Genomic DNA, 14,427 nt, shown 5'->3' with positions numbered 1-14,427 from the left:
ACACGCACACCCACACAAACGCGCACACACACACACAGATGTGCTCCCACACAAACAAACACACAGTCATATACATAGAGAATATACACATGCAGATTTACACAGACATGTAATGAACAGTCTCACAAATACACTCGCACTCAAACACTCATGCTTACATGCGTGCATATGTGCACAGACAGACACATTTACACTCACAGAAAAACTCATTCACACACATACAGACTCGCAAAGACATATATAACCACATACCCTCACTCTTAAAGAGAGAACAGGGCTCCAGTGTGCCGACAGCCATCTTGTGTCAGTGAGAGGTTGTTGGCGATCACATGAAGATCCCGCGTAACAAAGGTCTCCTTTTATTGTTTCATCAGTTATAGAGCGTCCTCAAGCCTACATATGACTTTCAGTGCGCAGCCTTTTTTTATCAAAATTGTGTTAAATTCCAATAACTCATCCTAACTTCGAGACTGTGTCCTTTTCCTGCCGATTGGATTTTGATTACAAAGCATTCTTCCTTGTGTCTTTCGTGGCATATAAGAACTCAATAGAGCAACAGGACAGCACTCTCAACTAAATTTCCAGATCTCTACATGGGTATGGTGCGTGCAAACATTTCAGCTCTTGCCTTCATTAATGTGCTGGACTGTGCCAAACAAAATGAGAAAGACTGTTTCGGACATTGACAACCTCAGGTGATAGGCTTGATGTATTTTCATGAAATTGAAATTATGGAGCCTGTCGGGAGGGGAATTAAGACAACGCACCAGCCTGTGATTTATATTTTTGTGACAGTGCGGCTTTTATCGATCCACAAAATTTGTACACTTCTGCCAGGAGACGGTGGGTTTCCCTAACAGCTCCCCTTGAGGATTTAGCCTCCGCAGTCTGCCTGCGCAGGCTGTGCAGGAATCCCTGTGCTCCGGAGCGATGGCTGCGCTGCTCAGCCAGGGGGACATAGTTGGGAACATAATGTACTAACGTACAGAACAAGCGATTCCCATCTCGCTGCTGTTTGGTCATTTTCGTCGTACAGTTGACCAAATAGGCTTAGGGCACAGAGGATTTGATAAGGAAGACGTCAGAACTGGGAAAACTGTCGGGTAGTTTACAGAAGTGAGCCCCTTATCTGACCCCCTAAAGGAAAACAGCCTGTGTTTACTGTGCTGACAGGGATTCAGCAGGGTTTGATAAAGAGGCAGTTGCGATGGCAGCTGTAAACATCCTACTGGATCAGCATTATGTCGTAACAATGTGAAGATACACAGGACGTTTGTGGCCTCTGGCTTCCAGACCACGGGTCTCACCCTCCTCTGAGTCACGTTCACAATTAAAATCTCTAGTCAACCAAGGCATAATGAAGTGCCTGTCCCCTTCCTCTTGTGACCCTGCAATAAACTCACTGCTTGATTGATTAGGCACCAGTTTGGGGGCAGGAACTCCTGCACTCTGAGAGCAAAATGGAGAATCCGATTTAACACGATTTAAACAAGCGGTAGTAAATGTTTGATTGACAGCTCCAATACAATGAGCCAATGGGTTCTGGTGCGTCAGTGACTTTGTGAGCATAAAAAACCTCACCAAAACCTTAATTTTGCTCTAATGGTATAGACAAGTGTCTAACCAACCAGGCACTTGTCTAACCTTAAGGACCAGGTCGGACTTTTCTGCGCGTTCCAACCTGCACCTCACTCGATGACCGAGAAGTTGGCCTGCCATTGTCTGCAAAATAAACCAAGCTGGCTCATTTCCCTTCAGTAGCTGTTTTGAGGAACAAGTGCAGACTTTTCCTCCGATATGTCCGTTGCGACCAGACCCAAGTGGAAGATCTGTGCACATCCAAGTCGTCTTGACTGGAGCCCTTCGCGATCCTGACTTCAACAAAGAAGTCTACCTGTAGTCCATGCGCTCCTACCCGGACATTGGGTGTGCTGGCGAGCTTATGCATCACCTAACAGAGTTAAGGACTGGCCTCCCCTTTTATTGCAGTTAACTATTGAAACATTTTATTTAACAAAAAATGTGTTTCAATAGTTGATCAAACAGTAGTATAGCATAAAACTTGTAATACCCGATTGGGTCCTTTTACTGCTGTTTGTTGTTGTGTTTTGTTTTGGTATGAGTGGAAGAAAGACATGGCAGGACTTTTACTTTCTGACCCCTGCATTTTCCACTATTGCAAATCATCTGCGGAGGCCCACAACCCCCAGTACCATACAAACTGCTCCCAGCTCGGCCTACACACTTTTCTCCTCAGCTGCGGGCGTATTCAAGTGACCCTGAGGCTGATTCCTAATTCCAGTGAAAACAGATGCCTTTCAGAAATACTCAGAACAGCTTTACCTCTGAAAACTGTTGCAAAACTGGTGGTCTACTCATCAAAATGCAGAGTCAGTGTTGTAACATTTAGACATCGGGGAGCTTGGGTTCCAGAGTTAAACATGCATTAATGCTGTTTGCACCTTGAATCTCGAGGGGCGTGCCGTCTTCCATGTCTATATTGGGAAGCCTCATATTTGACCAAGTTTTTTGCCATATGTTACTTTGGAAGCATTCTCTGTTTTGGGACCGGGTGCATTGTCTGGTGCAATGGTGATGCCCCCTTCCCCCCCCAATTCGTGCCGTTTAATGTTTAAGATGTTTGCTGAATGTGTGGTTGGTGGGGCTGCTGGCCTGTTTCAAAGGGAAACCTGCTCCTCATACGTTCAGCTCACAAACGAAGCCTCGCTTACAGAGAGATGCCTTTTAAGACCAGGCTCTGGGATGTGGAAATCTCTCGCGCAGGCCTACGTCACGTCCTTTTCAGCCGTCTCTGTTTTTCCTGCCTTTATTGCTGATGTTATCTGGATGCAGCCAGGGACACAGTCTTTCTCTAGGCGCGTTAATCGCAACTTTGCAAAGATCCTGGGCCAGTTTATGGCTCTGTTCTTGATTCGGTATTTTAACCTGGGGCTTAAACAATTAGTGCATGCATTAATCATTTTGATAGGTGTTAAGTTTGTTCGGGGATCTGGATGATTTCATATAATTAGCAGCGTAAACTGATAAGATACACAAGTCTCTGAAGTGTCAAACTGGCAGTTTTACCATTTCTGCATTCTCTTAATGAAGGTCCTTGTACACAGCATTTAAGGCTTAGAATTAATTATTATTTTGGATCCAGGCATGAAGTGCAAATTTAGTACATTCATCCAGTTTGTGTCCTTGCAGCTTAAAAATTCATTTTTTATGCTTTTAACCCCGTTAATTACCGCTTACGGATATATATACATTTCTTAATGTTTTTGCTCATAACTCACTTCTTTAATGGGTGCATAAGTACTGAAAACAAGGGTGTAAATAATTGTATCATATCCTTTTGGGGAAAAGAATGTTGAAACAAAATGTTTGACAAATGTTCTCTCTGAGTATAATGCAGTATAATGCTACTTTTGTGAGCACAGAATATAGCTCATTGCCTATTTGTTCATTTATACAGCCTTTTTGCTTAATGTTGTGTTCATTCAGGGGTGTGATGAGGGTGCCTGTGTATTGTATTTGACCTGTGGTTTCCTGTGGTTTGTGTACTGTAGCTGCATAGAGTTGCTTTCGAGCTTTGATTTGGACTCTTAACCAGAATAGCATTGCGCTTGCCTGCTTTGACTTTGATTAAGTGGGACCCACGCTATCTTTCTCGCGCTCATGCACTGACGCAGGATTGTAGCAGCAAGATGATAAATGAACATTGTGAGAATGGGTGTTTGGTTTGATATGCGCACTTTCACTCTACTGCGGTGGCTGTACTGCAGGGGTACTCCATTCTGGCCCTCGAGGCCGGTGGTATTGCTGCTTCGTTGCTACCTGATAGTTAGGCTAATTGATTCATTAATGTCATTGATTAGCCAGCAATTCCACTTATCTGGGGTCCCAGATCTAAATGTACCCGTGATAAATGAAGAATGAAAACTTGCAGTACTGTTGGCCTTCACGCCAGATTTGAATGCTATAGAGTCCCTATTTCATCACATGACCAAGACTGTCATACCAAACAGCGCCTCTCCTTTAAATTTAATCTCCGTGTTCCCTTTTTCCCCCACTTTGGAAAGTCATGATCATGTTTTTGTCGCATGCCATCACAATGTCTTATCGTCTGTCATGGGGGTAGTGTGGGAGTAAGCAACATGCTAACTGTCAGCTGGCCTGTTACTTCTAGTCTGGATTTTAGAAGCAACTAAAAGACATTTTTATCTAGTCCCAGCACCACCCACATCTATATTACATTACAGGCATTTAGCAGACGCTCTTATCCAGAGCGACTTACACAACTTTTACATAGCATTTTACATTGTATCCATTTATACAGCTGGATATATACTGAAGCAATTTCGGTTAAGTACCTTGCTCAAGGGTACAACGGCAGTGTCCTACCCGGGAATCGAACCTGCGATCTTTTGGTTACAAGTCTAGTTCCCTACCCGCTGTGCTACACTCCGTCCTTATACAGTAGATATGAGCTGTTAGTGTAGCAGCTAACACACAAAGACGTTGATTGATGCTAGCTAAAACTGCTGAAGGAAAACAGTTTTATGTGTTTTGCCCTTAAGGCTATATTGCCAGCTCTGTTTTGTCTGCTATTTGTGGTCATGAGGTAGTTTTGGCCTTTTTTCCTCTGCCCGGATCAAGGCCTCCCTGTTGTAGACCCTTAGTCTGAACCATATTAATTTCCAGCAGTGTATACCGGCTCACCAAGGCTCCAGTATTAGAGTCTGCAAGCTTGTGTTCTGAAGGATTTTGGAGTGCTTTTGGAAAAAGTAACAGACTCAAATAAGCTCCTGGGATTAATGACATTTAAAGGTTGCTGCTGGGTCTTATGTTCGATCCCACAAAGTAGAAAACAAGGTTTTGAAAATATATGTTTTTGTAGAAATATTTCAAAAGACCAGTTCCAACCATTTAGACTGGGAGTTTACACAATATATAATGTCTCCTGAAGTGTGAAGGATTGCGGATGTTTTTTTTTTTTTTTTTTGCATTAAATGGATATTTTCATGCTTGAATGTATCCTGTATTTTTTTCATTGTATGCGCACACATTCCTGAAATGGAGGATGTTCTTAATCATGCCATCTTTTTCACAAAAAAAGCATTTTTTAAAACATAAGTACATGGTGTTATTTCTGGAAAGGCATTTCCTTTCTGCACAAAACTGACACCGCGTTTCAAAAATATAGTGTTGACACAAGGACCAAAAAGGATGCTGGGTAATTGTGAAATATGTGTGGAGGCCACATGTGGATGTGCTGAGTCTAATGTATGTGAAGCACAGCTCCGGAGCACAGTAGAGCTCTGTGTGGTTGGCCCAGTGGGGTCTTCAGTGCTGGGAGGTGGTGAGGCGGGGGGAGTGGAGGGAAGGGGAGGGGCGGGGTTACTGTGCGTAAGCTGGGGATACCAAACACAAAGGTTTTGTCTCCCCAGGTTCTGAACGCCCAGAAGGCTGGATACAAGGCTGCAATTGTTCACAATGTGGACTCTGATGACTTAATCAGCATGGGGTCCAACGACTGTAAGTTCACTCAAACCCGCAGATGCGCAGACGTGCGGCCACAAATTGTCCTTCGGATGTTTTCAGTCATTTGGCGGTAACGTTGGGGTTCTAAAGCCATCGTCCAGTTTGGCGGAATCCATATGGCTCAGACTGAACTAGCCTGCTGTCATCTTGCTATCGCAAGCCCTGCCCTTTATGTCACATACCGTATTTAAAGAAGTTGTATAATTTTTCTTCAATAAACCCGTGAACTCCATGGCAGCTGAAAGTATTTAGCTAAGCGTAAGGTAAGAAAAAGCAGAACAGAAATAGAAATTACTGAAAGACAGTTAAGACAGACTAAGCCAGTTGGAGTTTGAACAAAGACCAAACAGGGCTTATCAAATTTGACTGATGTCCAGAGGAATTTACCTGCCCATTCTCTCCACCTCAGGCACCCGCCCATGTTTCCAAAGGCTCAAGTCAGCCTCTCATATTTTATTGTCCCGAAGTGCCACATATGTTTCATACAAACCTGCTGTCCCCCACAGCAGTTGACAAGCTGTCAGGAATACGTACCTTCGAGCCAGGGGGTAGAATTCATTTAACTCTGCACTGTGCCATCTGTAATCACCTCACCGAGGGATTTCCGTCATCCCACCGTCTGTCGGCCTGTGAGCGATTAATATGCCCTCAGGCTGACTGGGCCCATAAATCTGGGCCTGTAGCATTCGCAGCAGCCTGAAGGAACTTGAAACATCTAACGTTCGACAGGCCGAAAGGATCGGATCCAGTAAAGCGTACTCATGTGGGTTCACTTATGCCTTTCCAAAAACCTAAGGGGGGAAAAAAAAAACCTTTGATTTGTCACCAATCCCGCGATATGCATTCGATGCATTATTCATCATTCTGGCAGGTTTGTGATTTGGCTAATTCCTTGATTTAAAATAAACGGACAAGCTATACTGTGAATCTAGTACCATGGATTTTACGCCCAATTTCTTAAGCTGGCATTCCCTTTTGTCCCTGGCAGTGGATGTCTTGAAGCAGATAGACATTCCGTCGGTGTTTGTGGGTGAAGACACGGCCAGTTCCCTCAAGGAGGACTACACGTATGACAAAGGGTGAGTAGTGAGAGGCCATTGTTTTCATCTTTGATATTTTCACTGTAAGACTATAGCGTGTTGCCTTGCAACAGAGTCTATGTTTCAATTACCTGGCATACCCTGGTAATACGTTTTAATGTATTACTGTAGATTAAAGAGATTAATTGCTGTTATCGGCTTGAAGCCTACTTGAAGTCTTGATGGCATGATAGTGCTGTGGGCAAGGACTTGAATTACATGGACATGGATATCATGACTGGTTTAGTTTTTTTTTAACAGGGTGAAATGGATATGGTCATATGTTCTATGCATAATTACATTTACGATTTTGAATTTAAATTCTCTTCATGTGTGGGAGCATTTGCTCATTTTAAGTAAACAATTAGTGAACAGTAAAGTTCTGTGGTCCATTATCATTAAAAAGGAAAAATGTACTGTATTTGCAGGCGATCAGTACTACTGAGAAAAGCACAAGTGCCCAACATCAAAAATACAAATTCTCTTGTTCAAATTTCCTTCAGATTTCATCTAAGGAATTTTGGGTCTTAAATAATCTGTTACACTTGTTGACTGGAGTTCCAATGATTTGACCTTTGGTTGAGTTTTGCACAATTTAATGTGGCATAACAAATAATGTGTGTGGAATACCAATATTGTGGGAAAAGGAACTGCCTTGGAGCTATGACAGAAGTAGGATTTGAGAGACGGCTCATGCTTCACGGCAAGAAATTGCTCCGATTCGCAAGGCAATGAATGTCAATGATAGTCCATAATCTGATGCTGCTGCTGCCCCATTTGGACGACATTGTTTAGATGGTCTAACGGATACGTGCTAAAGGCGGTCTTTGTGTTTTTCAGTGGTCATGTGATGCTGATGCCGGACTTCAGCCTGCCTCTGGAATACTATCTGATCCCGTTCCTCATCATTGTGGGGATCTGTCTCATTCTCATAGTCGTTTTTATGGTGAGAAAGTTTTCACAGTTTGGACCCCAGACCCCCTACCCCAGCCCTCAGCTGGTAAAGACTGCACTCATTACCAGTGCCATCAGTACAGTGCCATCTAGTGTAAATTTTCATTTGGATATTACTTTATTTTACTGTAATTGATATAGTATTACAAATCCTCTTTTCTCCAACCCAGACAATGCACGCAACAGTACAGATAATGCTAATAGTAAAGTCATTGCAATACAGATGTACAGGTTCCATACACTGCTACACCTTCCAACGTAAACGACTAAACATTCAAATGTAAATCCTGAGGAACCCCGATCGCCTCTTAACGGGTCTGCGGTTGGGAGAATGCTTTGCTGCTCCCTAAACGAATGAATGAATGGAAGGAAGTTGGTGACTGGCTGTGGCCTTTTCTTTTAGATCACCAAGTGCGTACAGGACAGACACAGGGCCAGAAGGAGTCGGCTTCGCAAAGACCAGCTGAAGAAGCTCCCCATCCACAAGTACAAGAAAGGTAAGAGCTTCCGGGGGCGGGGCCGATGAGACAGAGCTGTATTAAAGAAGCTTCCAATTCATAGACACAAGAAGGGTAATAGTTATAGGGTAGAGGTAGGAGGAGCTATGCTGTAGAAGCTCACAATTTATAAAAATGTAAAACTAAGTCATTGTGAAAGTTCTCATCAATTATGAACGGTGAGTGGTGTGGTGTTAAATCAGATTTCCTGGACTTTGTCCCAGGAGGGCGATACCAAATTTAGCATACAACAGCCTCAATGAGTAGGACGTTTGTTCAGTCAGGAGAATTGTTTGCTCAATAATGGGATTAAAAGCCCAATTGGAACAAATAGTTTTTCTGTTTCTTTTATCTGCGCTCAGCTGCCTCTGTCACACACGGAGCAGAGAAAGTTCCAGAGCAGGTGTGTCTGAATGGAAAGCTAAAGGCTGAAATCGGACGCCGCTGGCGCGGCTCCAATAAATCCTGGACCTTACTGTCAACCGCGGGCTTAGCATAAAGCCGTACCTGCTGCGCTTTTGTGTTTGGCCACGCCCACCTGTTAAACACACTGTTGCGTAAGGCGTTGGTTTCGTATCAGAGTGTGCCTGCAACTGACTTCCAAAGTGAAAACCAGCCCTGTAAAAGGCGGTGATGTATTATAACAGGGCTTACAAAACTTGCAGTTCAGTTCTCATTGCCATTTTACCATTAAGAAAAGTACTTAACCTGAATTTGTTCATTATATATCGTACTGTATGATTGAATACTATGTGAAATGTAAATGTGTGTGATTCGCTGTGGATAAGAGCATCTGCTGTATGGCAGTAAAATGAAAGACTAATTAGATCGTGATAAGCCGTTTCTAAGAAAAATCTTTTTAAAGGCCCTTTCACACGCTCCTGTCCATGCACATTTGTCCTCGATGTATGAAATTAAATACATGTACATCGAGCTATTGCAGTGCGCCTTTGCCATTTCTGATCTGCTATAGATGTAGGAATGGAGGCAGACTCTGTTGCCTGCTGTTTTTCTGTTGTCCATTGGGAGCCAATAAGAGCAGTTCACCCTGGAGGCGGTGCCTTCGCCAGTGGGAGCGTTCCCAGACGCCGCGGGTTTTCCTCGGAGAGCCGAGTCCCACAAACAGCACAGGCCGGGGTCGGTCTGCGCACGTCGGCATCCGCGGGGGTCACGTGCGCTCCGAAGGCAGACGCGCGCGTCACATGGTGCGCGAGACGGTTTACGAGAGCCGAATATTCTTTTGTTGCGGGAGCGGCCCCTGGGAGTAGGTACGCTCCCCTAAGCGAAGAGCCGGCATGAGCGCGTCGCTGCCTCGGCACCGTCGTATGAAATCTCTTCCAGTGTGAGCAGAATGCGCTCGGGTCACGTGACCCCCGCGGCCGCTTCGGCCTCTCCGGAGCGCTCGCGCTCCACTGTGAGCTAATCTGATTAATACGGCACGATTTCCAGCCAAGCCGATCACAAGGCTGTGCCTCTGCAGAGCTTGAGCCGGACAGATCCCCGCGTGGGAAGAGAGCAGTGTCCGTCTTTGAAACTCTTGCAAGTCTCTGGTGAGCTAGAAAAGGGACCCTTTTTGGAAGTGTAAGTGTGTGGCTCAGTCATTATTTTATCTTTTTTTGTTACATACACAGTTGGTTTTGTGCTCATCCAGTATGAAATGTACGCGTCTGTCCTTGTGTTTGTTACTTGAGGGATTCTGGGCCAGACATTGGCCCTAGATTGTAGCTTATCAGCCAATTTTTTCTTCTGAGGTCCTAGACGAAGTCTGTGGGCGGTAAGCCCTTCCGAAAGACTTCCCTAGCCACGCCTGCTTTGTTGCCTTGTCATAATGGGGCATTTAAATGAAATTAAAAACTCCACCCCTAGATTAATTTCACCCCCCACAAGGAGGAGGAGGTTGGCTTAGACTCCTGCGCTGAGTCATAATGGATTACTCTACCTCATGGGTAGGCAGCCTCAGCCCTCTATGCAGGTTTTTGTTTCCACCAATTCTCACGGCTAAATGAGCTGTTTTTGCTGTATAGACCAACAGTGGTTGACTCGTAGATTAGATCATCACAGTAAAATGTTTCATATAGGGACTTGAGGACAGTCTTCGGCTGTCATTCATTCACTTATCAAGAAATGCAGCTAAAATGTCAGACGGCTAATTAGGTAATTAAAGCCAGCAGTGAAAATAAGCAGAGCCGCCGGACGGCTTGTTTAGCACTGCTGAGGGAGTCCACTGTCCACCGTCCACCATTTTGTGCCCAAAATGTAATTGTAAGTCAAAGCCAACTTCTGATTACAGTCTTACTCTTGAGACGCTTAATGAATAATAGCCCTGACCCCTGGTGACATTGTCCTTGAGAGGGCAGCTGACAAAGCAGTTAGTGTCTCTATGCAAATGGCCGATATATATGAGCGTTGGGTTCCTAAACAGGGCTACAAATGTTCTTTTAGCCACTCGTTCCCATGCTGGATTTCTGAAGAGGCCCTAACTGTAACACAGGAAACCGGGAGGATGCACTGTGGCCGCACAGTGTACTGCAAATAGGTAGCTGGCAGGTTGGCGCTTGTATGAGCACTTTAAACGCAACACCACATTAGCGCATTGCCTGCTGAGCGCCCCAGGTGCATTGTGGGCGCTTCTGCCGCAGTGTGTCATCGGCGCTGTCGATCAGTGCACCGGACAGGACGCTCCAATCAGGCTTTGGCGGGCAGGGCTCCCGCTCCGGCGGGCACGACGCCGCGGACGGAGCCGCGGTCCAGCTCTAATTGCCGCGGCCTGCCGCGACAGCGGGTCCCCGGAGCGCGGAGCTGTCAGCGCGTGTTTGTTTAAACCGGCGAGACCACTTAGGGCTGAAGTGTGGAAGCGCTGCTAATGCGCTGCCCGGTCCATAAATATCGATTACACGCGACCGTGCGAATGCGCTACTGTAGTCCCGCTCATCTCCCTATATATAGCGCTCTCACGTTCGCGGGTGGCGTATTTTTAGCCCGGTCTCTCGGAGACTGCGGCACAAGTGTGTCAGTGCAGCCAGTGTTAGTGGGTTAGCCGTGTACCCTCTCTGATTGTGTGTCCTTACCTTTTCCATCTCTTTCGTAGCAGAGCCTGGTGGCTGCTGCCGATTGGTGGAGGTTCCATAGCCGCGTCCGTTACAACGTGCAGTCAAAATGTTCCGTTTGCCTTTTCACAAAAGGAGATGGCTTTCTCTCCCTGGTGGGAGGCATTGGGACAGCGGTCACGTCCGTTTTGCACTTCACACAGATCTCAAAGAGGATTTTCTCGACTGCGTCAGCCTGGTTCTGGGAGCGACGAGTTAAACAACAAGAGACGCTGAAGCATCTGGTCAATTAATTGTGGTATAAACAAGGGCTCGTGCATCATGGCGAAGAAATGTACCGGTCCGCAAAGTAATTAAAGTCAGCGATGGCCCTTGATGTTGTGCTGGCTCCGGCCCATTCGGACGCCACTGTTTGGATTGTCACGGAGATGCGTGCTGAATGTCGTCGCACCCTTTTTCAGCCGTCATGTGATTCCGATGCCAGACTCTGATGCCTTTGTGAACGGTATCTGCTACAAATCCTACAGTATGATTGGCTCTAGTAAGTTTTAGCCAGTGTTATGTTATAAGGTCCGTGGTTGAGTCAGCTTGAATTGCCATTTCAAATCGGAGCCACACATGGACTAGATAAGGATCCATCGGACATGTAACTGAGCCCTGTTTGATTAGGCAAGCAGAACCCCGGAAGAACTTACGTCAGAGTGTCAACCTCATCCTGGTCAGGCTCATAGTACTGTGAAGTGAGGCTAATGAATGGGTGACTAGTTGAGCACTATGTCTTAATGCCTTAATGATGTGTTGCCTTAATGACTTCACCTGAAAACATGGCTCATTTGGCTCTGTAGCTTTGTCCCAGTTCACTGGGAGGAGTGCCATAGAGGAAAATGATGAATTTGTTGGCACTCGATTGTTAACTGACCAATATTTAGGCATTTTTGAGTAAGCAGCTTGTTGCCTGTAGGAGTACGTGGATCACATCTCCATGAAAATGTCAGCAGGCACCCTTTTTAATATTAGATTTAAAGGTTTTGGTGATTGTAATATCTCGGCTTTAGTGCTGTAGTTGAGACTTTTTCAGAACTTGAAGGGCTCCATCTTGGACTTTCCCCTCCAGCCGCCTACGCTGTTAAAATGGCAAACGAGCGTGCGCCCGTGTGGGCGGGCCGGTCTTAAAATTAGGTGTGGTCGTGGTAATTGTCGGCTTACAGATATTGTGATGCAGCTGAGAGCGTTTGCGTTATCAGCGACAAAAACCTGGTCTTAAGTCCTATTGCAGTTTCATTGCAATTTTAAGGATGCAATATTATGAAAGCAATGTGGCTACCGAGGGTCCCTTTTCTGACTCAGCACCCTCCTGTCTATTGGACACACAAACATGCATTAAAATATCATGCATGTTTGTGCGTGCCCCTTGCAATGTGAAATATTATTATTGTGTATATCGATGCACAATAAAAAAACAACGTCATAATGGATGGGCATAATAGTGATCCGAGAAGAGAAATAGAAGTGTAATTAAGAAAATGAAACCTTTTTTAAAAATCTTAAACAAAAACTAATTTTCACCACATTACACAATTAATTCAGACAATTTTAATGGACTCGCGCAAGAGCACCAGGTCTTTTTCCTCAGGTAAATCTGTTTGCTTGATGTTTTGCTAAATCTGCCATTATATTAGCTATCCACCTAGGGGCAAAGGCAGGTGGCTTTAAAGGGAATGTAAGATGGTTGGTTTATCGCACGGTTGTGATGTGGTTACGCCCAATACCCACCTATTAATTAAGCCACTAAGTCCAGCCCTTTTGAATCTTGCGCTTTACTTTGCACCTGAATTGTCCGCAGTCAAACTAGCAAAAGTGGGCCTGGCCACACCCAAAATGCAGTTGCGTGTTACACTTTAGTCCATGTGCTAAGACCGTTAAAATATCGCCCAAAGTGTTTCAGATGAAGACTTTAATTCACTAAAATTGCACCCATTTATGTCCTGTAACACAGCATTTGTCCTCAGGAGCTCCCAGTGTTTGCTGAAACCTGTTCTTCACACTTTAACAATAGCGTTGATTGGTAGATGTAATGTAATTACAGCCTTAGAAAGCATAAATAGTCATTCACTCCTGCAGAATAATAATGCTGGGCTTCTGAATGGTGGAGGGGATATAAATGTGAATTGGTAAGCTGTTTAATTTCTGCTCTGCTGTCAGAGGAAAGCATTTAGCTTGCAGTGCTAATTAAGAAATTGGCGGGAGAGACAAAGTGGGTGCGGGGGCGTATCGTTTCCATGTCTAGAGCTGAAACTCAGGGGAATGTATATATTATTACTGCCATCTTTCATGGGAAACAGCCGGTACCACACACACACACACACACTGATTTGGTTGCTAAGGCCAACGGAAAGCCTCGTCTCCCTGAACATTTCATTTATTGGCACCCCAACTAAATTCAAACAACAGTGCTTATTAACAGTGCCATAAAATGTGTTTTAAAGGGCTGCAAGGTGGCTCATTTGGTTAAGGCACAAAGTTGTCATGGGTGAGCCCCACGGTCTTAGATCTAATCCGGACCGCGGCAGTGCCGATGGTAGATTCATAAAACGACCTGCGATTGGTGAATGCATCATGGGTGTGGGAGGGTTCAGCTGGCTAGGGGTCTGTTAAAGCTGCATATGAAGGGTCTTCCTTCCTCCAACTTCGCTGTGGGCTGGGGTGTGTAAAGAAGCAGACCGGTGACACCACGTTTTGGAGAACAGTAGATGTCTACACTCTCCTGAATTGGCAGTGGGGTTCGCCCGTGAATGCGGTTGCAGATAGCTGACCATTCCAAATTGGGGTGGAAATTGGACATGCTCAGCCCCTCATTGAGTGCCAATTAAAAAAATGTTTTTTCTTGTTTTTAAGTGTTTTGAACATTGAGACCTGTGTGAAGCGGCTGACGATTGAATTTATTTCCCTTTATTAGCTTTTAAAAATCTTTCTCTCTGTATTTGTACTATCACACGTTTTAACGTGTCACACTTTGTGATCTTCATCTATTGTGGAAAGAATGTATGCTTCCTTCATTCTTCCCTTCTTACTCACGCTCATTCACAGACTTTTTCCCCCCTCCTTTTGATTGATTGTTTGGAGCGAAGTGTGTGGACTTCCTCATTTTGTAGCCTTCATTTTTTTCCCGGAGAATACAGCCCTTCTCTTTCACCGAAGGTGGTGAACAAGCGCAGATCCCGTTTCCTTCCTTTGTTTATTACAGCTTGCGCATATCCTGTCATGGCAGCCAGTTAAGGACAGGAACGGAAGGCGGTCACAAAA

General features: G+C 45.0%; 1 protein-coding gene across 1 annotated transcript in view; it reads left to right on the top strand.

Annotated features, from left to right (window-relative positions):
- The window catches only part of rnf13 (ring finger protein 13), a 36,654-nt gene that overhangs the window by 18,721 nt on the left and 3,506 nt on the right, over positions 1–14,427 (top strand). The window contains exons 5-8 of the mRNA XM_064339008.1: positions 5,454–5,541; positions 6,536–6,626; positions 7,467–7,572; positions 7,984–8,077. Coding sequence (XP_064195078.1) covers positions 5,454–5,541; positions 6,536–6,626; positions 7,467–7,572; positions 7,984–8,077 — 379 coding nt within the window. The remainder of the gene's footprint in view (positions 1–5,453; positions 5,542–6,535; positions 6,627–7,466; positions 7,573–7,983; positions 8,078–14,427) is intronic.

Source organism: Anguilla rostrata, chromosome 6 (genome assembly GCF_018555375.3).
Source record: "Anguilla rostrata isolate EN2019 chromosome 6, ASM1855537v3, whole genome shotgun sequence".
NCBI lineage: Eukaryota > Metazoa > Chordata > Actinopteri > Anguilliformes > Anguillidae > Anguilla > Anguilla rostrata.
This window is presented reverse-complemented; position numbering and strand designations above follow the sequence as displayed.